The sequence below is a fragment of the Spinacia oleracea genome, chromosome 4 (assembly GCF_020520425.1).
Source record: "Spinacia oleracea cultivar Varoflay chromosome 4, BTI_SOV_V1, whole genome shotgun sequence".
NCBI classification, from domain to species: Eukaryota; Viridiplantae; Streptophyta; class Magnoliopsida; order Caryophyllales; family Amaranthaceae; genus Spinacia; species Spinacia oleracea.
The window spans coordinates 112,277,668-112,305,110 of NC_079490.1; the positions used below are offsets into that span (position 1 = coordinate 112,277,668).

Consider the following 27,443-nt stretch of genomic DNA (forward strand, 5'->3'; position numbering starts at 1 on the left):
TTGTTTTAACGTTAGATTCAAGCATTTTAAGAACAATCACAAGTAACCATACAACTACCGGTTGGTATTTGGTAAGACGTTTGGATTACGTGTCTTTTGCTGCTACAATATACTCCTTCCGTATATTAATGATTCGAGCACTTTGAATTCACCGGCATAAAGTTTAACGATGGTGAGTTGATTTTGTTAAAGAATGAAAGAAATGGGGTAAGTGTAGATTAAATAATTAAAATAAAAGATAATGGAGGTGGAGTAATTGGGGGTAAATGTGAATTAAATAATTAAATATTAGTAGGGGTATTAAATAAAAATGATACTCGTATAATAAAATAAGGGGAGAAATTTTCAAAAATAGAAAGTGCACCAATCATTTAAATACGGCCGATTAAGAAAAGTGCATCGATCATAAAAGTACGGAGGGAGTAAGTACTACGTACCCCGTAATTATAAAAGACAAGACGGTAGATTGGTTTAATCACATTTAATTAAGTACGAATTAGTCTTAAGTATTTTATCTACTCCCTCGGTCCCTAAATATATGTTCTTTACATGGGTGTCCCAAAACATTATTTATATTAGGGAATCTTTCCTTTTATATATATCACATAAATACCTTTGTATTCTATCAAAATTTGTGCCCAAGAATTACGTTATCAAATTAAATTTACGGATTTTTCATGAAATACCCCCGAATTTTGGCGTAATTCACCAAATGCCCCTCGACTTTCAGAAATTCACCAAATGCCCCTCACAAATGACTTAATACCCAAAATACCCTTACTAATAATGCGCCGTTAGTCCTCCGTTAACCTAATTTTCAAATTCACCAAATACCCCTATTTTAATACTTATTTCACCAAATACCCTTATTCAGAAACTTAATTCACCAAATACCAATAACTTAAAATTACTCATTTTGATGCTCAACGACTAGTTTTTGTGTTTGAAAATTAGCCGTTGCTTATTGTTTGCTTATAAATACTCTTTTTCTGACGGTTTATTGTAGTTTTCCTATTATTTTGTTAATTTCATATCATTTTTGTCATGAGTTTTCTTTCAAAATCATCATCCACACCCAATGAGTCCACATATGTAAGAGTCCCAAATAAATTTTGTTATCATGGGAGAAAATTTGACATCCGAATATCTGATACAACACTCAATCTGAAGCTCCGGTACAACACTAAAACAGAAAACACTCCTAAAAACACCTCAAAACGTCGCAACTCTTCAAGAAAATAGCTAGCTCATATATAGAACCAATAAACTTGACCTAGCTCCCACTAAACTCCTCATCTATAAGATGATCCATATTTTCATAAAGCTATGATTGCTCAATAGCCTTTTAGACAAATATGGTCTAATTCCCACTTGCATGCTTTAATCTACGAATAGATTTCTTAAGCTTGCTCTTTTATCTAGTATCCAAAACTTTTTACATTGTGTGATGTACACAATTCCTTTCTACAAGTCCAATTGAGTAAGGTGTTTCATTTTCCAATTGCCATATTGCCATATGCAATGATTGCTAGATTTATCCAAAATAGTTCAAGCATTCCGACTTGGTGAAAAGGATTTCAACATTATCAACGCCGTGAAGTTGTTTACAATCTTTAACCACCAATCTAGCTTCTCTTTTGTACGTGTATACAATATCATATCTGTATGTATTGAAAACATGTTTGCAACCAATGGGAGTAAACCCTTTATGCAAATCAACGTTGTATGTTTAGAAAACATGTTTGCAACCAATGGGAGTGAACCCTTTATGCAAATCAACGTTCTATGTTTAGAAAACATGTTTGCAACTAATGGGAGTGAACCCTCTATGCAAATCAACCAAATCATAGATTTGATTCTTTAAGATGAAGATGTTTCGGATAAAATGGCCTCAAACCATTTTGTATGGCCTCGAACCATACTTATGTTTCTTATGGCCTCAAACCATACTTGGGAATTTTTAATTCGTCGTAGCTAACTTGTAAGTCGTATGTTCTTGAAGCACTTTCCAAAGTCTTCACAGATTTCATTCCTCAAGATATCTATGTATCTATCTTGGTTGAATTCTATTCCTTATACGATTTACCTAGGTATTGAACATCAAACGTTAGTGTCTATAAAGACATTACTCAAGTCCTTTGAGTATTAGGATTCTCTTGAAGCACTTCTAAAGTCTTCCTGAAGCTCTTCCAAAGGCTTCTAAGTACGGAGCTTTTCCAAAGACTCCTAAGTATCCTACATTTGTTTGTTGCTTGACTCGAAGTCCATTCGAGGTCATTTTTCTCCCACTTGCGTTTTTGGAAATATGATGGTTTCCTAAAAGACATTATCTTAAGCAACAACCATATGTTCTCAGATTTGTGGTAGAATCAATACCTTTTGTTTCTATGAGTCGCTCATAAAGAAACATATATCTATCCTTGAGTTTGTTTGGTGTAAACACTAACTCCCACCGGGTTTGACAACCCTAGATATATATGTACTGAAAAGATGTACTGAACCGAAGTTCAATCCTTATGACATCTTATCCTTAGCTTTTGACAACTTTGTTTAGTGTGATAGTCACTTGAGAGTATCATTTAGAAACTATATAGGAAAATAGTCGTGATTATCATTAATCGAAATAGATTCCGATTTCTCCATTTGGACATACCATATTCTTATGGAGCTTCGATTGTTATAATGCCATATAAACAATCTAGATAATCTTTCTTGGCTCATGCAAACATCACCTTGACCCTAGCCTAGATGTTCCAAAATTCTTGCCAAGTTGATTTTATACCCTTTTGTGAATTGCATTGAAGCATTTCACATATTCCACGTTGAGTAAATATAGCCATATTTTCTCAAATTCTTGTGAAATAGGTAGGTCATAAAATCCATCTTTGGCCCATGAACTTTATTGTCTAGAAACTTCTAACAATATTCCATTTCGATGTCATGTTCAACAAGCAAGACCCACGTGTCTTAAATTAACCAACTTTCAGAAATACATGCCATGGAATCTTAGAATGTTGACTTGTTGATATGGTCGTATGACATTGCCAAAGATATGTGGAACACAAATCAAAGTGTTTGATTTGAACCTTCTGAAGTTTGAGTGTGAAGAGATTCGTTTTTTATTAATCAATCATATGACTCAACCCTTAATTGACCATTTCATTCAAATAAACACTCAACGAATGTTTTTGTTTACTTTGAACTTGAGTCTTTCCGTTATCCAAACAGAAATTGATTATGATGATTAATGGAACATAATACCATTAAGTTCCAGCCTTTAGAAGGACTTTAAAACAAACATGATGACCCTACAATTAATGCAACACAACTTTGCTTCATTTCCCACTTGTAGGTCAATAACCAGACTTAGCTCCCGGAATTTGAGTTCCTAACAAGAGTTAGAACCTCAAGCGGTAATCTCATACCATAGGAGTTTATTTTCTAAGTCGTTTCTCTTTAACATAAACTTCAAGGTAGAAATTGAATATTGAATTCATTTCTTTTGTTCCCCTTTCCTATCTTTTCTAGCACGTTTTCTTATAGTCCTAAAGATTTTACTCTTTTCTTGATCTTCTTGCTTTGTTATGCGTACAAAGTCCCTTTCTTTTATTCACTTTGAATGACAACATCTAATGAGTCTAATTCATCATCGAATCAAAAGAAAATTGGTTGTTAACCATTGGTTATACATGAGTCTTTAACTCAATACTTCATTATTCCAAAACTGCCCAGTATTCTGAATATATGAGGTCCAATTGGTCTACCATTCAAATTCTAGTTTGAAAACAACCATAAAGATCACTATAAGAAAATAGCATTCAAGATACGTTCTCACTCTCCTTTTCTTTGAGAATCGCTCTCAAAAATAGTTACCAATCGATCGAGGAAATATCGCATTTCTATTGTCCGAACGTAATAAGATTGAAGATTTACTATTCTACAAAATGAACTAGCTAAGAAAAACATTTATCATACTTTAATAACTTTGAAATAAAAGCAAACATGCAATCATTAAAGCTATTAAAACATTTCATTCATGCAAAAGCAAAAACATGGTCCAAAATGAATGAAACGATTCCAAGACCCCAAAAGTCCTAAATCCTTAAGCAGCTTTAGCATGTCTTAAGTAGTTTAAGATTTTAGGTAAGCAAAACCTATTGCTAGTAATCTCCAAAGTACTCTTGGTTAATAAATTAATGCCATAATTTATCCCATTGCCACAACATAATACCATTGTTGTTTGAGTTGTAACCACAATCAACGTGCTCGTTTAGGACGCCTTACCATCTAAGTCAACTAAAATAGCACCTCGCTTTAGCGTAAACCTACTACCTTAGATCCTTAGATTTTTGTAAGTGCTTGATTTGGAAGGCAATTTTTAAACTCAATATTACTTGGACCTAGTTGTTTCTATGTTGGTTCGATTGTTTAGTGAACTTAATCTAATCGATTCATATGAAACAAACTGTTCATGCAAAGCATACATACATTCATACATTCACGCATAATATATATAGAAGTGCATAAATAAATGGTGATCTAGTATGGCCCAAAACTTCTTGTCTTGAAGCATCCAATCTTCATCACCTCCTTGTTAGCTTGGCATCGTCTTTAATCTTCGTTCAAATGCTAACTTAAAGTTCTAAACTTAGAAATACTTGAAAATAATAAAATTACATCAAAATTTCCATGGTACGCAGACCATATTTAAAACTTTACATTCAAAGATAGAACGGTACGCAGACCGTATTTAACTATCCTAAATTGGCCATACTAGTCACTTGGAGTACCTGCATTACATAAAATATATATTCTATGCATTCACCCATTCGTGTGCTAAAACGAATGGCCCATATAAATATGCAAGTATTTACGTGAATTAATTAAAATTCATGTTCACATAAACGCGTCCTAAAAGATGAATCAATTTCCAAATTATTAATCCTTGGACTTTATTCTAATTAAAATTGAATTTAATTAAAATAATGCGACCTACGAAAATAATTAAAATAATTATTTCATTTTAATTTCATTTAGTGGCTCCCACTCAAACCAATAATTATTCCGGATAATTAATTATGAAATATTAAATTAAAACTCGCGGCCCGGCCCAAGCAAATAAAATATTAAATTAAATATCCCGTTAGCCCAAATTAATGCAAATATACGAAGCCCAACGAAATAAACAATTTTCAACGAAAAAAGTCCGATTACGTACTTGGACTTGGCTTGCGCCCAGCCCAATCCCTTGCGTGTGGCCCATGAGGCGAACGAGCAAGCTCGCACACCCCCTGGCCTTCGCGCGCGCGCGTGCCCGCAGCCATCGCTGCCCCTGCGCTGCGTGTTGTGCCTTCGTGCCTGGACGTCGCATGGCTCGCGCCTTGCTTCGTCGCAGCCCCCACAAGCGTCCCGCCTGCCCCTTTCCTCGCCCAGCGCGCACGAGGCATGCAGCACGCTTGCTGCTGCCCGTGTCGCTGCGGCTCGGCCTTCGTGTAGCAGCCCGACGAGCCATACGTCCACCACACTTGTGTTCGTGCCTTTGGTTCGTGATACGGACCAACTCAATTAAATTTAAATTTAATTTCACGAACTTGCATTAATTTTATTTTTCAAAAAGTTACGATTTTTATTTTCGAAAAACAACGATTTTTAACGATTTAATAAACTTTAACGACAATCCAATTTCGTAAAATATTAAATCAAAGGCTAACATTATTCAAAATTTTATGAACGAACGAATCAACAATAAAATTTGAACTTTTAATTAATAAAATCCGAAGCTTTAAATCGTTCTTTAACATTTAAATTTCAGATTTTTAATAATTTGGTTTAAGTGCGATTAAAATTAACGAAACCATTCAAAATTTTAATCCAATAATTTTTAAAATTAGCCACTGATCCATGAAATTATATCCCTTTCCCAATTAACCGAAGTATTAAACCAAAATTAATTAAAATTCAATTAGGGTTTCAAATTTTACGAATTGGGGAAAGGCAAAATTAGGGTTTATACTTATCGAAAAAATCTGAAAATATTACCATAGATCAAGAATTTACCCAACAACATTGTGTCCAAATTTCAAGCAATTCCGAGTAGTTTAGGTTGACCTTTTAATTGAATTACTGTCTGACACTTTTAATTTTAAATGAAAAATTAACAAAAACGCCCAAAAAACGATATTTCGAGGCCTGTTTTTGCAATTCCGTTCTCATGAGTTGATCTTAGAAAATCCTTTTCAATCAGATTAGGGCTTTAAAACTCGAAAAAACGAATATTTTTGATTTCGGACCTGATTATTACGCAATTCATCCAATAATTCGTAAAAAATTCCGAAAATCCAACAAAAAATTCAAAATTTTCGACAGATGCAAAAACAATAAAATCATGCTAATTCATGCTTGGAATACATAAGGCTCATGATACCACTGTAGGGGAATACAGTTAAACATAATAACATGTGCGGAAACAATCCCCAAAGCCAGGAAACATGTATAAAGCACAGATTAAGCAAACTTACATTCGAAGCGTGTTTTCCACAATAATCTGTCAACGAACCCGAACAAAGAACTCCAGTTTTCGTTCCTCTACTTGGTTCACCGACACGATCAGATCCGTCTTGATTATCGTAGCTTAGACAATCGATCAAGATACTTTGCTTTTGGGAAGAACTCACTTTGGAGGCACAGAGAGAATTAGGGTTCTCTGTGTCTAGGGTTTTAGTAGTATGAATTGTGTGTTGGAAAATACAATTGACCTATTGTATTAATGATGTAACTGGCCAAGACTAAAGTGTTAGGTTATGATACATATGACAAATACATAGATCATGCGGAAACAACCATTAACCCAGGAAACATATTATTTACACATAATCATATAGCATAATTAGATGCATACTCTTTGTTGCGTGCCTTCCCTAGCTGCGCCCGAACCGAACAAGAACAAGTCTTTTAGGACTCCAAGTGTCGTCCCTCCGTAGAAAGTCCACAGCACGTCCGGATCCGCCTTAAGATTGACCAACTAGAATCGCCCTTAAGGTACTCAGAAAATTCGGCACTTTTGAGCAAGATGTGTGTTTGATTTTCTCTCAAAAAACTCACTTTTGAATACTTGAAAACTTGTGTATAAATTATGAGCCCTAGGCCTTTATTTATAGAGTTATGGAAAAGGAATCGTAATCCTAGTAGGATGCGAATTAATTGGAATTAGAATTCTACATGAATTCTACTTAATCAATTTATCCAATAGGAATAGACATTTAATCATACACTGACTCTTGCAGATTCAGGAATCTCGCATGAGCTGAAACTCACACACACACGGCAGCCACAAGGGCTGCCCATGCGCGTGCGAGCAGCAGCCCGCGCAGCACGGCCCACGCATGCGCGGCCTTGTGCGCGCTGGGCTGTGGCGTGCGTGCTTGCTGGGCGATGGCCTGGCTTCGTGCTGGGCCTTCGTCCGGCAGGCCTCGTCCGATGCTAATTCGTACGATACGCTTCCGATTAAATTTCCATTTCCGGAATCTATTTCTGATACGAACAATATTTAATATTTCCGATTCCGGAATTAATTTCCGTTTCGAACAAATATTTAATATTTCCGTTTCCGAAATTATTTTCCGATTCCGGTAATATTTCCGATTCTGACAATATTTCCGTTTCCGGCAATATTTCCAATTCTGGTAATATTTCCATTTCCAATAATATTTTCCGATACGTACCATGTTTCCGTTTCCGGCAACATCTACGACTTGGATAATATTCATATTTCCGATACGATCCATATTTCCGTTTCCGGCAATATCATCGTTTCCGGAGTATTCATTTCTTGCCTGTGACGATCTTAGCTCCCACTGAAACCAAGATCCGTCGGTTCCGAATATTCATAGATGGAGTATTTAATGCCATTAAATACTTGATCCGTTTACGTACTATTTGTGTGACCCTACGGGTTCAGTCAAGAGTAAGCTGTGGATTAATATCATTAATTCCACTTGAACTGAAGCGGCCTCTAGCTAGGCATTCAGCTCACTTGATCTCACTGAATTATTAACTTGTTAATTAATACTGAACCGCATTTATTAGACTTAACATAGAATGCATACTTGGACCAAGGGCATTATTTCCTTCAGTCTCCCACTTGTCCTTAGGGACAAGTGTGCATTTCCTAATTCCTTTGTCGCTCGATGCTTGCTCTTGAACATAAGGTAAGAGTTGTCATCCTTATTATGTCCAGAGGTGTTCCTCGGTTTCAGAGTTCAACTGATCAAATAAACAGATAATCATAGCCTATGATTCATCCGAGCACGGCCATGCATTTCACAGTTTCTAGCTCTCCGAGTGGCCTTGTACAACTTTTAAGCATCTCATCCCGATTTATGGGAGGACAATCCCAATCTTGCGATCTTGAGATTAGACTTCGTTTGATAGGTGATTACCTGAGCGTTGCCTTTATAGCCTCCTTTTACGGTGCGACGGTTGGTCAACGTCAAAGTAACCAGTTCTCAAACAAGTAATCTCAAATCACTCAGGTATTGAGGATTTAGTGTCTAATAATTTAATGAAATTTACTTATGACAGACTTTCATCTCTTACAGTAAAGTTTCATAGGTCTTGTCCGATACTAGTCTTCCCAAAGTAAGTATCTATGCAAATGATTATGACATTGCCATGTCCACATAGTTCAAGAAACAGAACTACTAGTCATCTTGCATTCTAATCGTCTAACGTTTTCTATGCGTCCAATTTTACAGAAAACTCCGACTAGGGACCATTTTCAACCTTTGACATTCAAGTTCACTTGATAGACATTTCTTAGTCACAGGACTGGTCCTGACAGTCTATCTTGAATATATCGTCAAGTTGAAGGGACTCATCATTTAATAAACCACAAATTAAATGGAAAAATGAATTCCTTTCATTTATTGTGAATGATTAACCAATAATGTTTTACAAAGATTTAAACTCTAAAACTTTAAAACATTAAACAGAGACATCAAAGCCATTCTCCAATATGCTTGATTCCCATAGCTGCAGTGTGCGAGTTGTGCTTCGCTTGCAGCAGAGGTTTAGTTAATGGATCTGATATGTTGTCATCAGTTCCAATTTTGCTTATCTCGACTTCTTTTCTTTCAACGAACTCTCGTAGAAGGTGAAATCTACGAAGTACATGCTTGACTCTCTGGTGGTGTCTAGGCTCTTTTGCCTGTGCAATAGCTCCGTTATTATCACAATACAGGGCTATTGGTCCTTTAATGGAGGGGACTACACCAAGTTCTCCTATGAACTTCCTTAGCCATATAGCTTCCTTTGCTGCTTCATGTGCAGCAATGTACTCCGCTTCAGTTGTAGAATCCGCAATGGTGCTTTGCTTAGCACTTTTCCAGCTTACTGCTCCTCCGTTGAGGCAGAAGACAAACCCAGACTGTGATCTGAAATCATCTTTGTCGGTTTGGAAACTTGCGTCCGTATAGCCTTTAACAATTAATTCATCATCTCCACCATAGACCAGGAAGTCATCTTTGTGCCTTTTCAGGTACTTCAGAATATTCTTGGCAGCAGTCCAATGCGCCTCTCCTGGGTCTGACTGGTATCTGCTCGTAGCACTGAGTGCGTACGCAACATCCGGGCGTGTACATATCATAGCATACATTATTGAACCAATCAATGATGCATATGGAATCCCATTCATTCGTCTACGCTCATCAAGTGTTTTTGGGCACTGAGTCTTGCTTAGAGTCATTCCATGAGACATGGGTAGGTAGCCTCGCTTGGAGTCCGCCATCTTGAACCTATCAAGCACCTTATTGATATAAGTGCTTTGACTAAGTCCAATCATCTTTTTAGATCTATCTCTGTAAATCTTGATGCCCAATATGTACTGTGCTTCCCCTAGATCCTTCATCGAAAAACATTTCCCAAGCCAAATCTTGACAGAGTTCAACATAGGAATGTCATTTCCGATAAGCAATATGTCGTCGACATATAATACTAGGAAAGCAATTTTGCTCCCACTGACCTTCTTGTATACACAAGATTCGTCCGCGTTCTTGATGAAACCAAAGTCACTGACTGCTTCATCAAAACGTATATTCCAGCTCCTGGATGCCTGCTTCAATCCGTAGATTGACTTCTTTAGCTTGCATACCTTTTTAGCATTCTTTGGATCCTCAAAACCTTCAGGCTGTGTCATAAACACAGTTTCTGTTAAAACGCCGTTTAAGAAAGCAGTTTTGACATCCATCTGCCATATTTCGTAATCGTAATATGCAGCGATTGCTAACATTATTCGAATAGACTTTAGCATTGCAACTGGTGAAAAGGTTTCATCGTAATCCACACCGTGGACTTGCCTGTAACCTTTCGCAACCAATCTAGCTTTGAAAACTTCAAGTTTCCCATCCTTGTCCTTTTTCAGTTTGAAAACCCATTTGCTTCCAATGGCTTGGTAGCCATCTGGCAAATCGACCAAATCCCATACTTGGTTTTCAGACATGGAGTCTAATTCAGATTGCATGGCTTCTTGCCATTGCTTGGAGCTAGGGCTCGTCATAGCTTGCTTGTAAGTCGCAGGTTCATCACTTTCAAGTAATAGAACGTCATAGCTCTCGTTCGTCAAAATACCTAAGTACCTTTCCGGTTGAGATCTATATCTTTGCGATCTACGCGGGGTAACATTTCTAGATTGACCATGATTCTCACCAGATTCTTCTAAAGATCTCTGAGTTTCATCCTGAATGTCATCTTGAGCATTCTCTAGAGTTTGTTGTTCGACTCGAATTTCTTCGAGGTCTACTTTTCTCCCACTTGTCATTTTGGAAATGTGATCTTTCTCCAAAAAGACACCATCTCGAGCAACAAACACTTTGTTCTCAGATGTATTGTAGAAGTAATACCCCTTTGTTTCCTTTGGATAGCCCACAAGGATACATTTGTCAGATTTTGGATGAAGTTTGTCTGAAATTAATCGTTTGACGTATACTTCACATCCCCAAATCTTAAGAAAAGACACATTTGGAGGCTTTCCAAACCATAATTCGTATGGAGTCTTTTCGACAGCTTTAGACGGAGCTCTATTTATAGTGAGTGCAGCTGTATTTAGTGCATGTCCCCAAAATTCTAATGGAAGTTCGGCCTGACCCATCATTGACCTGACCATGTCTAGCAAGGTTCTGTTCCTCCGTTCTGACACACCGTTCCATTGTGGTGTTCCAGGAGGAGTCAATTCTGATAGAATTCCACATTCTTTCAGATGGTCATCAAATTCATAGCTCAGATATTCACCGCCTCTATCAGACCGCAGTGCCTTGATCTTCTTGCCTAATTGATTCTCTACTTCACTCTGAAATTCCTTGAATTTGTCAAAGGATTCAGACTTATGCTTCATTAGGTAGACATAACCATACCTACTGAAGTCATCAGTGAAAGTGATAAAGTAGCTGAAACCACCTCTAGCATTTGTACTCATTGGTCCACATACATCTGTATGGATTAAACCCAATAGTTCATTTGCTCTTTCTCCAACTTTAGAGAAAGGTTGCTTTGTCATTTTGCCAAGTAAACATGATTCGCATTTACCATAATCCTCTAAGTCAAATGGTTCTAGAATTCCTTCCCTTTGAAGTCTTTCTAAGCGTTTCAAGTTTATATGGCCTAATCGACAATGCCACAGATAGGTGAGATCTGAATCATCCTTTTTGGCCTTTTTGGTATTTATGTTATATACTTGTTTGTCGTGATCTAATAAATAAAGTCCATTGACTAATCTAGCAGATCCATAAAACATCTCTTTAAAATAAAACGAACAACTATTGTCTTTTATTATAAAGGAAAATCCCTTAGCATCTAAGCAAGAAACTGAAATGATGTTTTTAGTAAGACTTGGAACATGGAAACATTCTTCCAGTTCCAAAACTAGCCCGGAGGGCAACGACAAATAGTAAGTTCCTACGGCTAATGCAGCAATCCGTGCTCCATTTCCCACTCGTAGGTCGACTTCTCCCTTGCTTAACTTTCTACTTCTTCTTAGTCCCTGTGGATTGGAACATAAGTGTGAGCCACAACCTGTATCTAATACCCAAGAAGTTGAATTAGCAAGTATACAGTCTATAACGAAAATACCTGAAGATGGAACGACTGTTCCGTTCTTCTGATCTTCCTTTAGCTTCAAGCAATCTCTCTTCCAATGCCCCTTCTTCTTGCAGTAGAAGCATTCGGATTCAGAAGTGGGTTGACTGACCTTCCTCTTTGCAGATTTGGCGCCAGTTTGCTTAGTTGGGCTGGCCTTGTTGCCACCTTTCTTAGCATTCCTCTTCTTTCCAGATTTCTTGAACTTGCCCCCACGCACCATAAGCACATCTTGCTTATCACTTTTGAGCGTCTTTTCAGCGGTCTTCAGCATACCGTGAAGCTCAGTGAGCGTTTTGTCCAGACTATTCATACTGTAGTTCAGTTTGAACTGATCATACCCGCTATGAAGAGAATGGAGGATGGTGTCTATAGCCATTTCCTGAGAAAATTGCTGATCCAGCCGACTCATATTCTCAATGAGTCCAATCATTTTGAGAACATGTGGACTTACGGGCTCGCCTTTCTTGAGCTTGGTCTCAAGAATTTGCCTATGAGTCTCGAATCTTTCGACTCGAGCCAGATCTTGGAACATGTTCTTCAACTCACTGATGATTGTGAAAGCATCTGAGTTGATGAACGTTTTCTGCAGATCCGCACTCATGGTGGCGAGCATTAGACATTTCACATCCTTGTTGGCATCAATCCAACGATTGAGGGCTGCCTGAGTGATCCCGTCGCCTGGAGCTTCGGGCATCGCCTCATCTAGGACATACTCCTTTTCTTCCTGCATAAGAACTATTTGCAAGTTCCTTTGCCAGTCAAGGAAGTTTTTCCCGTTCAACTTCTCCTTTTCGAGAATTGATCGAATGTTGAATGAATTGTTGTTTGCCATATTAAAAACTACAATTGAAAAGAATAAACAAATAAATAACCATTCACAGTTTCTCTTAATAAACTTAAATTCTAGCATACATGCATAATTCAATGTTTATTAAGCATTTTATTCAAGTTATGTGTTCCGGCAGGTGTGAATAAAATGATTCCAAGATCCTAAAATCATTGAAGAACTAAGCACAGTTTGTCGACTTAATCCTAGAACATCTTAGGTAAGCAAAAGCCTTTTGCTAATAGTCTAGAAACTATTCTTGGTTGATAGGTACGTCTAAGAACTTATTAGGTAAACCTATCGAATTTGCCACGACATAAAAGGACTCCTTACTTATATCGTTGAGTTTCACCAAAACTAACATGTACTCACAATTATTTGTGTACCTTGCCCCTTTAGGACCAATAAGTAACACCTCGCTGAGCGAAAACTATTACTAGATTGATGTAAAGGATATCCAAGCAAGTGTATATTTTGGCATGGCACCTTTTAACTCAATTTTTAAGTTTGGAACTTAAGGCTCTTACTATGTTGGTTAGATTTTAAGTGAACTAAAATCCTTAATCATGCAACATAATCAAGCTTTTGATCTCATGCGTTTTAAGACATATTTAAAGCAATAAATAACTTAAAACATGCATAAGATATTTGTGATCTAGTATGGCCCGACTTCATCTTGAAGCTTTGACTTCAAAGTCCGTCTTGAAAATCTCCGTGGGAGGCACCATTTTCTTCAAATAGGATAAGTTATAACTAATTACAACTATTTGATGGTACGCAGACCATATTTGAATTGAAAAACAATTTTGGTACTTTAGACCAATTACATTCAAATTAATGGTACGCAGACCATATTTTCTATCCTATTTGGGCCATACTAGTCACTTCATAACCTGCAAAACAGTACATATACAATATATACCATTCACCCATTCATTATCATGAATGGCCCACATAGCTGGTTAGTTAAAACACATTATGCATCACGTAAACATTTGCAGCAATTAATCAAGGGCACCAATAATCTACCAATTATTCAGTCCTTATTAATTCTAATCGAGTTGTTTTAACCTTAAGGATTTGTAGACCTAATCAAGAGTTTATGACTAAAAGTGCTCCCACTCAAACCAATAAATTCATATGCTTTACTAATTTTAAACATAAAATTGTATTTCTAGTCTAACCGGAAACATACAAATTTAATTAAAATTTAAAGCTCATATAAATTTATAATTGAATCCAAAATTTAATTTAATTTCAGTCGCATTTAAATTAATTCATGATTTTAATTTTAGTAAAATAATTAGAATAAATTCCATTTATTATAATTATAATATTCAAAATTAAAATCCAAGAAATTTATTCAAATTATTAATTTTAAAATTAATTAAAATTACGTGAACTGAAATTTTCAAATTAAACATTCAAAACGATCTAATCGAAACGCAAACACCCTACGCGTTGCACGCCCATGGGCTGTACGCACACAGCCATTGCTGGCCATGTGCGCGCAGCCCATGCGCTCGTTGCATAGCTGCTGCTGTCCCATACGCAAGCCTCCGCACAGCGCCCACCGCACGCGAGCTATCGCTCGCAGCGCGCGCGCGCTACCGCGCTCGCTGGTGCGCGAGATCGCTCGCTGGTGCGCGCTGCATCGCTCGCTGGTGCGCGCGAGCCATCGCTCGCTGGCGCGCGAGATCGCGCGCTGGTGCGCGCGAGCCATCGCTCGCTGGCGCGCGAGATCGCGCGCTGGTGCGCGCGAGTGATGCTATGCGCAGCGCTCGTGGCACGCGAGCTTGCGCTCGTTGCGCACGAGGCTGCGCGCTGTTATGCGAGGCAGCGCGCGCTGTGGCGCAGCTCGCTTGCTGCCCACACGCGACTGCCTTGGCTCGCCCCTCGCCCATGCCCATCCGTTCATTGCTCGTGGCACACGACACAAGGCAGGGCTGCTGCCTTGTGCTCGTGCACTACGCCCTTGCTCATTGCATTCGTGCCGCACGGGCGACGAGCTCCCTTGCTCGTCGTCGCATGCCCGCATTATACAACACCCCTTAAGGGTAACACGAAGCGTCCATTGCTTCGTGCGTGCAAGTTATTTGAACGAATCGCATAAAAATTTAAAATTTATATTTAAAATTAATGACAAATTAATAAATATTATTAATTTCATAATTTTAGGGCGAAAAATCGAAAATTTATTATCCAATTGATTTCCGATTGATATGGATTCAAGTCTAGGTCATAAAAAATTTAAAATTTATCGTAAATTTACAATTTTTATGGTGGTTTTTAATCATAGGTTTCTAATTAAATTATAATTAATTATGAAAATCAAATTAATTCTAAATTATTCTAATTTTCAACAAATTAATCATAATTACAAATTAGATTGCATAATTAACAAGACTAGGCATTCAAACTTGTTAAACATATGCAGTAGGTCAATCAAAAATTCAAGATTTATCAACAGGAATCGCAAATATTTAATTTAACATCTTAAATTTACGAAATTTTGCATCCGAAAAACTAAAACCTTCGAAAAGTCATAGTTAGGCTTCGAATTTGAGAATTCTGGGTTCGGCAGAAAAATACTATTTTTGTCAAAATTTTAGAATGCCTTTTACATGTGGAATTGACACAAAAATCACTCAATTCGGATGAGTAATGAAGAAACTGCCGAAAAACTGCGTACGTATAATTAAATAAACGCAATTTGCAACTAATTAACAATTACGAAAATTAATCACCCCTTTTAATTCTTGCAAATTTGTAATATTTAACCATGTTCATGCAATTTAGATTATGAAAATAATAAGGGGCTCGTGATACCACTGTTAGGTTATGATACATATGACAAATACATAGATCATGCGGAAACAACCATTAACCCAGGAAACATATTATTTACACATAATCATATAGCATAATTAGATGCATACTCTTTGTTGCGTGCCTTCCCTAGCTGCGCCCGAACCGAACAAGAACAAGTCTTTTAGGACTCCAAGTGTCGTCCCTCCGTAGAAAGTCCACAGCACGTCCGGATCCGCCTTAAGATTGACCAACTAGAATCGCCCTTAAGGTACTCAGAAAATTCGGCACTTTTGAGCAAGATGTGTGTTTGATTTTCTCTCAAAAAACTCACTTTTGAATACTTGAAAACTTGTGTATAAATTATGAGCCCTAGGCCTTTATTTATAGAGTTATGGAAAAGGAATCGTAATCCTAGTAGGATGCGAATTAATTGGAATTAGAATTCTACATGAATTCTACTTAATCAATTTATCCAATAGGAATAGACATTTAATCATACACTGACTCTTGCAGATTCAGGAATCTCGCATGAGCTGAAACTCACACACACACGGCAGCCACAAGGGCTGCCCATGCGCGTGCGAGCAGCAGCCCGCGCAGCACGGCCCACGCATGCGCGGCCTTGTGCGCGCTGGGCTGTGGCGTGCGTGCTTGCTGGGCGATGGCCTGGCTTCGTGCTGGGCCTTCGTCCGGCAGGCCTCGTCCGATGCTAATTCGTACGATACGCTTCCGATTAAATTTCCATTTCCGGAATCTATTTCTGATACGAACAATATTTAATATTTCCGATTCCGGAATTAATTTCCGTTTCGAACAAATATTTAATATTTCCGTTTCCGAAATTATTTTCCGATTCCGGTAATATTTCCGATTCTGACAATATTTCCGTTTCCGGCAATATTTCCAATTCTGGTAATATTTCCATTTCCAATAATATTTTCCGATACGTACCATGTTTCCGTTTCCGGCAACATCTACGACTTGGATAATATTCATATTTCCGATACGATCCATATTTCCGTTTCCGGCAATATCATCGTTTCCGGAGTATTCATTTCTTGCCTGTGACGATCTTAGCTCCCACTGAAACCAAGATCCGTCGGTTCCGAATATTCATAGATGGAGTATTTAATGCCATTAAATACTTGATCCGTTTACGTACTATTTGTGTGACCCTACGGGTTCAGTCAAGAGTAAGCTGTGGATTAATATCATTAATTCCACTTGAACTGAAGCGGCCTCTAGCTAGGCATTCAGCTCACTTGATCTCACTGAATTATTAACTTGTTAATTAATACTGAACCGCATTTATTAGACTTAACATAGAATGCATACTTGGACCAAGGGCATTATTTCCTTCATAAAGAGCCTTGACCGGCCACATCACGCAAGCACACGGACCACACAGCCCCGCCCAGCGACACACATTGCAGGCCGAAGCCCACAGCGCACGCGCACCGAGCAGCTGGGCCATGGGCCTGCTCGCTCGTCGCTGCGTTGCTTGTTGTGCGTGCTGTTGCGTGCTCGCGCCCAATGGGCTGGCCTTGCTCGCCTTTGCTCACGAGCTTGCTGGCTCGTTGGGCCTTGCACGCTTACGTGCTTGGCTTGACGGGCCGTCAACTCCGATGCCTTTCTTATTCGCGATTTAATATATTTCCGATATATTATTTATCGTTTCGTATTCGACGAATCACCGTCGTACGATACGATTTATTCGTGTCGCCCAGCTTACGAATATTCGCGATACAATATACGATTTCAATGCAAGGTCGTATCGTATAATACGTTTTCCAACTAATTCCCGAAAAGATATTAAATAAATTTCCGATTCATTTAATCCGTTGATCTGTTACGTGTCATTGGTGTGACCTTGTAGGTTCAGTCTAGAGTAAGCTGTGAGTTTAATATCCATTAGAACTCACTGATCGGAAGCATTGCTCCAGCTAGCTGTTCCGATCACTTGATCTCACTGAATTAATTGTTCGCAATTAATCTGATCCTTTGTTATTAGACTTAATGCACCTTGGGTGAAGGACATATTTCCTCCAGAGTGCAGCTTGAAGCTGAAAAAATTTCTGAAAGTGCAAGAAAGTTCTTACAAGCAAAAATCGAGAATTCAGTGGTTAAAGGAGGGTGATGCTAATACTAAATTCTTCTTTAGTGCCATGAAGGAGATGATTGCAAGAAATAGTATTGATGTCCTTTACAGTGCTACAGGAGAGAAGCTGGAATCAACAGATGCTATCAAGGAGGAGATCAAAGGCTTCTATGTGAACCTTATTGGTACTGCTGCCCCCCTTTAACCTCCATTGATATTGAGCTAGTTAGGAAAGGAAATCAACTATCATCTGCTGCTGCTGAAGATCTGATTCAACCTGTTACTAACTTGGAGATAGATGCTGCTTTAAAAGGGATTGATAGTAATAAGGCCCCTGGTATTGATGGGTTTAATAGTCTTTTCTTCAAAAAGACATGGGGGATTGTAAAGGAGGATGTCTATGCTGCTGTCAAGCACTTTTTTCTTACTGGAAACATGCTAAAGCAAGTAAATAACACTGTTTGACTTTGGTGCCTAAGGTTCAGAATGCTACTCATGTGAAAGATTTTAGGCCAATTGCCTGCTGTACTGCCATTTACAAGCTGATCTCCAAAATTTTGACTAATAGAATGCAACTAGTTATAAGTAATGTTGTTAGTTCAGCTCAAACTGGATTTATTCTAGGAAGGGCAATCTCTGATAACATTCTTTTGGCTACAGAATTGATCAAATGCTACTCAGGAACACATGTGTCTCCCAGATGCATGATCAAAGTGGACCTCAAAAAGGCCTATGATTCTCTGGAATGGCCATTTTTACAGACTATGCTCTATGAATTGGGTTTTCCTGACAAGTTTGTAAAATGGGTGATGGCCTGCCTTTCTTCTGTGTCATGTTCCATTTTGGTGAATGAGTTTCCCATTCTCCCTATTCTAGCAAAGAAAGGATTAAGGCAAGGAAATCCTATGTCTCCTTTCCTGTTTGCACTAGGTATGGAATATCTCTCCAGATGCTTGAACACTCTCAGTACTAATAATCTCTTTAAGTTTCACCCTAGATGTAAAAGAATTGGGCTCACACATATGATGTTTGCTGATGATTTGTTGTTGTTTGCTAGGGGTGATGTCCCCTCCGTCTCTCTGTTATTTGATGCCTTTAGTAAGTTTTCTGCAGCCTCTGGGTTGGAAGCCAATTTGATGAAAGTGAAGTGTATCTGGCTGGTGTCACTGATACAATTGCTAATAATCTCCTTTCTAAGCTAAGTATGCCTAGGGGATCTTTCCCTTTTAAATACCTTGGAGTGCCCCTAACCACTAGGAAACTAAGTTTCACTGACTGTAAACCACTTATTGAAAAAATTGTTGCTAGAGTTAAAGGGTGGGCAGCTAAGTTGTTGTCTTATGCAGGTAGACTCCAGCTTATCAGATCAGTTTTGTTTGGCATCCAGTTGTATTGGTATCAAATCTTTGTGATGCCCAAAAAAGTAATGAAAGAGATTCAAAGGATTTGCAGGTGCTTTTTATGGACTGGTACTGAAGGTGGTTCTAGGAAAGCTCCTATAGCTTGGGAACACTTGTGTCTCCCTAAGAGCTGTGGGGGGTGGAACTTAAAAGATCTCATCATCTGGAACAAGGCTTCCATCACCAAGCACTGTTGGGCTTTATCTATGAAGGAAGACAGGTTGTGGGTGAGGTGGATCCACACCTACTATGTGCAGCATAGACACTTTTAGAGCATGCCAGTTCCTAATGGTCTTTCTTGGTCACTAAGGAAAATATGGCAGTAGAGAGACATTCTTAGCCAGTCTGGAGACATATATACAACAGTTTATTGTTGCTGGTAAATTCAAGATTCAGAAAATTTACAACTTTTTGAGGAAACAAGGAGATTCTGTGGTTTGGAAAAGGATCATTTGCAATAGTAGAGCTAGTCCAAAAAGCATCTTTATCACTTGGCTGGCTCTACAAAATAGGCTAGCAACAAAGGATAGGTTGGTCAAGTAGAATATGATCAATGACAGTTTGTGTAGCTTTTGTCAAGGATGTGATGAAGATCTCTCCCATTTGTTTTTTAGCTGCAGCTATACCGCTGATATTTGGTCTCAAGTCTTGCTTCGAAGTGGGATTCATAGAAGTATTGGTTCTTGGTCTGCTGAAGTTCAGTGGGCTCAAAAGATGTGCAAGAGTAGCAAGAACAAAGGCAAACTGTGTGGCAGTTTGTTTATTTCAATTCCTTAATTTTGGTGTTTCTGGTGTGTTGTAGTCCTGTTGTAAACACTCTTTGGTAATAAATATATTCCCTTATTATTTGCCAAAAAAAAATGTTTGACATTGTAAATCCATATGTTGCGATGTTTCGGAATGCTCGAATCATGTTACTTAACTTGACCAATATGAATATCGAGATTTCGTTTAAGAATTTTTTTTTATACTCCGTACTTTTTTATAGGTACCCGTGCAATAACACGAGCACATACTAGTATATATTACTTTGATCTCTACAATAAGAGAACCACTTATTTATTCTCTACCGTTTACTCCCTCCGTCCCTTAATACTCGCACCGCTTTCCTTTTCGGGTCGTCCCTTAATACTTGCACCGCTTCTATAAATGGAAATTTATACCAATATTATATTATTTCTCGCACTTACTTACTAACCCCACCTACACCCCTATTCCCTACAAAAAATCATTTAAAAATTCACACCCCCACTCACCACTCTCCACCTCTTACCCATTTTCCACTAACTATATTAAAAAAATACCCCACTATCAACTAACACCCATTAAATTAATAAGTCAATTTAAATGCCTTAAACTCCGCACCGGTCAAACCGGTGCGAGTATTAAGGGACAAAGGGAGTATCTCTTATCCTCTTCCCTTTTTCTCTAGTTTCATAACATTACTAATAATATTCAAAATTGTATTTCAAAAGTTTTTAAAAAAAAGTCAAACTTGGCAGTAATTCGGGAAAGAGAGTAAGATAAACTCCGTAAGTCCGTATAAGAACAACATTAGCGCCAAGTCTTAATATTTGAATTTTGCTGACATGCCATATGATTCAGCTATTTTTAAGATTAGATATATTAGTTTGTAATATTGAAGTGGGTTAGTCTTAACAAAGTCTTAAATCGAGTCTTGAAAAACTAAGATTCAACTTAAGACTCAATGTGTGAGTTAAATAAAATAAAAAATAAAAAATGTTATATTATTTGAGATATTTTAAATGAGTTTGAGGGGATGAAAAGCTAAAATTGGATGAGTCTGAAGAAGGGTTAAATATTAGTGGAAAACTGATATAACATATGAGAAAAGTATTAACATAAATGCTACATATACCCTAAGGATATAATACCCTTGATTGTAATTGGTCTATAATTTTAAATTTCATGTGAAGTTGGTATTTTAGATTTAAATATGTAGCAGGTTCCCTTGTTGCTCTCAGTTTGACTACAACTCAAATCCCGATATTTAACTACTTTTCCGAAAACAAGTCGTAATTGTAATTTACAAATTGCCTTCTGACTAATTTAATCTTTAAATACGTACGGAGTACTCCATTACAAACAAATCCAGAGGACTTTGAAGAACGTACTATCGTCTATCGCTATACGTTGTCGCAGGTTTATTTTCACTCTTTCTACGTCTTCTTCTTCGTTTACGTCTGTCTCCACTTTTTCTCTCCAATGCTCCGATCACTTTAATTAAAGTTACACGATTAACGAGGTTTTAATACGACTATTAATTCCGAATCTTAGGAACCCTATGTTGCCTAGCTGTCTGTCGCGATTAGTTTTTGCCTGTGGATTACACTCACAAATGCAATATGCAAATCATATGCTAATTTCGAAATACATCGGATATCAAATTTTATTATCTATTCATACAAATTACAACGTCTTTTTTTACCAAATATTTTGTTTTGCTAGGGTTACCCTGTTACATGACATAATTAGGTATAATAATTTTTCACAAGCTTATTTTATTTGTTTTACATAACAAAATTTGGCATGATATTATTTTGGATAATGATAATGATATGTGCGGCTCTTCTAATACATTTATTAATTTGGAAACAATTGATGCTAAATAAATTTGATTTACACTGAATATTTGTACGTTCTGCTCTAATTGGCTTATTTTATATTGTTAAATTATAAATTCTGGATATTGCAGCTTACTAGTTAATTTCCATCAAAAGCTCCAATCCATCATGTCAAACTCAAAATCAAGTTGCGGGTGTATATCATGGCTTGCAGATATATACCGTAAAATCTATGATTTGTTCCATGAAATTGATGCCATAATGACCAAGGTTACAGTTTTTCATGTTACTCTTTTTAGTATTTGTTTTAGGATGTTCTAAGTTTTGATAATTTTTGTTTATTTGTTTAAATTTTAATGCTGCTGTTGAATGTTCCGTTGGTACGTATTTGCTTTGTGTAAGTAAAATCTGTTTTCAGCACTTTATTTTACTGATGGATGTTTGATTTGTTCGTTTGTGAATGCAGAATGCTGCAGGAAAACATGAGGAGACAGAAAGCAAGAATAAATACAGGAACTTATTAGATATTGCCATGAAGAATTTACCCCTCTTTGATGATGACATTAAAGAGGATACATCTTCTGTTTCATATAGGAGAAGATATGGAATATATGAAAATGCTTTGAGGTAGTTCCACATTAGCCTTGTTTAATTTATACAGAATTCTGTTTTCTGTTTTCTTTTTTCTGTACTTGCACATTTAGTGCATGCATGTAGTGTAGTCAAAACCTTTGTTATATGATATATGATATATGATATATTGATATACTGTCTGTCAGCAAGGTTTAGACTTACTGATGGTGCTTTCGCGCAAAATTAAGGAATTCAAATGTCTTTGAATAGATGACTGTCGACATTAGATCAGTATGCGAATACACTATGAGCTTGCAGTCTCATGTTCTTAAATTCAGTCTAATTTTCATTAGTTGTATGACTTGATTTGTAGTTTTTGAAAATTCTGCCTCTGCGGATCTGTGGTATCTGTCTGATTTTTCTTTCATGAAATGGAAAGTATTGAATCCTAAAAGCTGTCTCTAATTTTCTGGTTTTGCTTTCATGAAATGTTCCAGAATGCAATACAGAGGACAGTGGAAGAAAATGAAGAGTTAGAAAAGCAGTATCGCAACAACGTCCACCTCGGTGGAGATTTCAGTCATCTCAGCCTGAGTGCTCAGGATGTCTTAATCAAGTACACAACAGTGGAGTATGTAGAAGACATGGACTGGGAGATCATAAACTTAAATGTGGAAGGAAACTTTTGACTGATATCTTATAAAATTTCAACTTCAGGACCATTAAAATTCAAAGACAAGGCTAAACTTTTTTTCATGGTATATTATGAATCAACAGTTTAAGTAGAGCTACACTTTTTTTTAATCATTTTATCTAAATATTTAATCCAAAGCAAATCAATTACATGATTTAGATCAGCTTGTTGAACTCCAAACTACTGGAAACCGTGATATTGGTGATAAATTTGATATACAGGATAATACATTGTAAATGCAATATTTGGTGTTGAAAGTATTTCATGGAATCAAAATTTGGTCCTCCTAGGAGCTAGGATAACAAAGAAATCGGTCAATTATAAAACTCCTGTAACAAATTTGCATACAAAATATGATTCCATGTATCAGGAACTCCAGGCAAACACCAGTGAATGCAATCTGCAAAGTTTGTGGGGTCAGATTTTTGTTCCTTGGTTAAGAGTTTGCCTTTCCTTTCTGTATAAATTGTGGTATGTGCATCTTTCCTGAAGTCTGATAACTGAGTAATGTTCATAAATGTTACATCTATCTTTAATTCTTGTAATGTTTCCTGCACTATCTTCATGATTTCGAGACTCGTACCCATCCCCCAGTACGGTCCATGGATAGGTTCCTTTTCGTTAAAACAGTTTCCATCACTTCCTGGGTTCCATTCTGAGCTCCTGTTATTTACAAAGAAATAAGCCAAGAATTAACATCAGTAACTCAACGTCTTGCATTGTTTCTTAGATGGATAAACTTTCAAATGGGTTAAATGGTTACCTTTATTCATTATTAGTGAATTTGAACAATAACTTTTATTAAAATGAAAACTTTATCTCTAAAAAATACGTAGAGAATTTGTGATAAGAAAATCGTACCACAAATGTGTAGGAGACAAACTCATGAAGAACACTTTCTGTGTCTGAGAATTGATGCTGGAATCCAACCAATTTGCCCATGTTTGTAATGCCATTTTGTAAGCTGTAGTAACATTATATTCGTGTACATCTTTGAGATTTCCGTACCTGTAACATATTTATCCATTGTATAGAAATTAAATTAGAGAAAACTCGAAATATACATGCATCGAATCATCATTAGTTTTGTACATCAGGAATACTAATTAAGTTAAAAAACTTACGTTACATTAATTATAGGCTTGTACATCCACCAAACATAGGTTTCAAATACTAAATAGTCCACTCCTTGCCAGTTTTCGCTGTGATGAGCTATACGATCAAGCTTAACCAGCCTCTTAATTACTGTATGATTTGTGGAATGGTCCGAATTCGACTCAACTATGAATGGAGCCCAGTAGAACTCAATTGTTGCATTATATTCCTGCAAATATAAAATATTTATCATAAATAAACGTTGTAAATAAAATAAAAGAGAACTGAAGAAGCTACTAGCTAGTGTAACCATACGTGCCTGAGCATAGAAAATCTTCTTAGAAGGAACTTTGTCAAGTGATTTCTTTCCATCAGGAATTGCAGACTGTAACATGCAAACCATCGAGTCGAATTGACCTCTTTGAATCGAGTCTCCTACGAACATCAACCGTTTGTTCCTTAGTATACGCAATAGCTTTACTGCACTAAACCTGCACGCATCACATACAAGTGTTATTATCAAACAACGCAGAGGTCTTGTATACAACCCATGCGATACTCAGCTCGCACCGTATTCACTGAATACGCTGGATAATGCTCAACTTTGACCACTAATATCTTTAACTAAATATTTTATAAAATTTTAATACTTAAAAATATATTAAAAATATATTAAAATGAAGCCAACAATATATTATATACTAACATTTGTTTTTCATATATATACTATAAAAAGAATAGGGTCAAAGCGAATTATGTGAATAACGCAAAAAGTCAAAACGATGTGAGTATTTCGGGACGGAGGGAGTACTAAAGTTTTAAAAGCTAGTCCGGCCATTTTTGGTGATTTTATGTATAAGAAAACCTATGAATTTGTATCTTATTAGATTCACATGATTGTGTATTTTCACTATCATAAAATACTTAGATAAATATGCATATATGCCTAATACGACAATATAGAGATATTAATTAACGGTTAATAATGTACATATTAGAGAGCATGTAATATAGAAATGGGAAAAACTTAATGAAACGGAAGCAACAATGGAGTACGTATGTAGTACCTTGGTAAATTGCATTCATTAGGCTGCCATCTCCAAAACTGGTAAAAATTATCAGGCCTCCCATTTCTTTGACAAGTAACTTGCTTAACCAGAAAAGGGCAACTCTCCTCATTATAAAACGGGTGAGACTCATTATCCCAAACCCATTTCCCATCGAAAACATTACAATCTTCAATATCTTCATAACTATTATCGTCATCATCGAAAGAATTGATAATGTACCTATGAAATCCGGTCCCTCGTAACCAAAATTGCCAGTGGCCGAAAATGGTTTCCCGGATACTCTTTAGGTTGTCGAACACTAGCCTCGCGGTACCTAGCATAAGTACACATGCCAACGCGATAGGTAAGATGGATTTGTATTTAGCACGATTTAGAGATTGTTGAGTCGTCATTTCGGATTTCTGCTCATGTTTGGAGTATGAAGAAATATGGGTAGGAGTTTGTCACATTTTTTTTTTGGTATGATTAGGTTTGTTTTAACGTTAGATTCAAGCATTTTAAGAACAATCACAAGTAACCATACAACTACCGGTTGGTATTTGGTAAGACGTTTGGATTACGTGTCTTTTGCTGCTACAATATACTCCTTCCGTATATTAATGATTCGAGCACTTTGAATTCACCGGCATAAAGTTTAACGATGGTGAGTTGATTTTGTTAAAGAATGAAAGAAATGGGGTAAGTGTAGATTAAATAATTAAAATAAAAGATAATGGAGGTGGAGTAATTGGGGGTAAATGTGAATTAAATAATTAAATATTAGTAGGGGTATTAAATAAAAATGATACTCGTATAATAAAATAAGGGGAGAAATTTTCAAAAATAGAAAGTGCACCAATCATTTAAATACGGCCGATTAAGAAAAGTGCATCGATCATAAAAGTACGGAGGGAGTAAGTACTACGTACCCCGTAATTATAAAAGACAAGACGGTAGATTGGTTTAATCACATTTAATTAAGTACGAATTAGTCTTAAGTATTTTATCTACTCCCTCGGTCCCTAAATATATGTTCTTTACATGGGTGTCCCAAAACATTATTTATATTAGGGAATCTTTCCTTTTATATATATCACATAAATACCTTTGTATTCTATCAAAATTTGTGCCCAAGGATTACGTTATCAAATTAAATTTATTAGGACATTTAATCTCTCACATTTTCCCATTGGATCATTAAATTTTTTCATGTTTCCAATGTTAGATTTTTTTATAAAATTAAAAACGTTATAATGTAATTCTCCTTGTTTAAATAAATAAAAAATTATCAGATAGACTTATTTAGATTGATTAAAAAGAAAGGATCTACCCATTACTCAGCTCGTAGTAGTGGAGCTTGATTTTATGTCCTTGGAATAAAAGATATATATTTTTGACTAGATCTTGGAATAATAAAAAACTAGTGTGTGGTCCGGGCGGATGTCCTTATTGCTACTTTGAATAATTAAATTTAGAGATTCTTCTAAATTCAGCTTAATATTTGACCAAAGTACGTGTAGTCCATAAAAGTGAAAAGATAAATTAAGTTCATTAACTACACATGGACACTGCGTCCTTTATCGATCATGCCAATTAATTTTTCTATTAGATCATCTTACTAATCGTTTAATTTTTTTTTTAATGGAACTAAATGCTTCAAATTAATAAACATAAAATTAGATATATGTTGAGTATGTTAATAGTTGAGAGCGATTTCCTTCAATATTGCTTAAAGATCCAATAATTCCCTAAATACGTTACTTTTTAAGTTATTTCCGACCATACCGTCCACGTAAGCAAGGGAGAAAAAGAAGTAATTTTTTTTTTCCGGTTCAGCATTGAACTGCCATATGAGATAGCGGTTTCGTTTTAAAGCAAACCGCCATCTCAGATGGCGGTTCAATGTTATAAACCGCTATCTCAGATAGCGGTTTGCATTAAAACATAACCGCTATCTCAGATGGCGGTTTACTTACTTGTAAATTATTTTTAACATGAATTACAGTTTAAATAGAAATATAATTTAGAAGTAACCTTTTGTGACATCAATTGTGTCTGTAGCTCAATGGATAGAGTGGGTTATTTCTATGCAGGAGGTCGTGGGTTCGAATCCTACCTTAATGTGTTTATTTCTTTTTAACCATTTATTAATATTAATTATAAACATTTCCAATTTTACCTTA

The 27,443-nt window shown here is 36.7% G+C and overlaps 2 protein-coding genes across 2 annotated transcripts; one reads left to right on the top strand and one right to left on the bottom strand.

Moving 5' to 3' along the window:
• Positions 1-21,892: 21,892 nt before the first annotated feature.
• LOC110788221 (uncharacterized) lies at positions 21,893-23,207 on the top strand. Its single transcript, XM_021992856.2, has 3 exons — positions 21,893-22,119; positions 22,316-22,476; positions 22,920-23,207. The coding sequence occupies exons 1-3, from the start codon at positions 22,018-22,020 to the stop codon at positions 22,957-22,959; spliced, it is 303 nt and encodes a 100-aa protein (XP_021848548.2). The 5' UTR covers positions 21,893-22,017; the 3' UTR covers positions 22,960-23,207.
• Positions 23,208-23,415: 208 nt separating this feature from the next.
• On the bottom strand, positions 23,416-25,751 carry LOC130472514 (protein trichome birefringence-like 31). The gene is made up of 5 exons (XM_056843733.1): positions 25,279-25,751; positions 24,531-24,702; positions 24,241-24,440; positions 23,978-24,124; positions 23,416-23,779 (listed from the first exon to the last, which is right to left on the bottom strand). Exons 1-5 carry the CDS (start codon positions 25,671-25,673, stop codon positions 23,431-23,433), a joined length of 1,263 nt encoding a protein of 420 aa, XP_056699711.1. The 5' UTR covers positions 25,674-25,751; the 3' UTR covers positions 23,416-23,430.
• Between the last annotated feature and the right edge of the window lie 1,692 nt (positions 25,752-27,443).

Coding starts and splice junctions, on each gene's coding strand:
- LOC130472514 (XM_056843733.1), bottom strand. CDS start 25,673: ATGACGACTCAACAATCTCTAAATCGTGCTAAATACAAATCCATCTTA. Junction 24,441..24,530: donor AGAAGATTTTCTATGCTCAG/GCACGTATGGTT, acceptor TTATATTTGCAG/GAATATAATGCAACAATTGA. Junction 24,125..24,240: donor AAGCCTATAATTAATGTAAC/GTAAGTTTTTTA, acceptor AATATGTTACAG/GTACGGAAATCTCAAAGATG.
- LOC110788221 (XM_021992856.2), top strand. CDS start 22,018: ATGTCAAACTCAAAATCAAGTTGCGGGTGTATATCATGGCTTGCAGAT. Junction 22,120..22,315: donor TTGATGCCATAATGACCAAG/GTTACAGTTTTT, acceptor TTGTGAATGCAG/AATGCTGCAGGAAAACATGA. Junction 22,477..22,919: donor ATATATGAAAATGCTTTGAG/GTAGTTCCACAT, acceptor GAAATGTTCCAG/AATGCAATACAGAGGACAGT.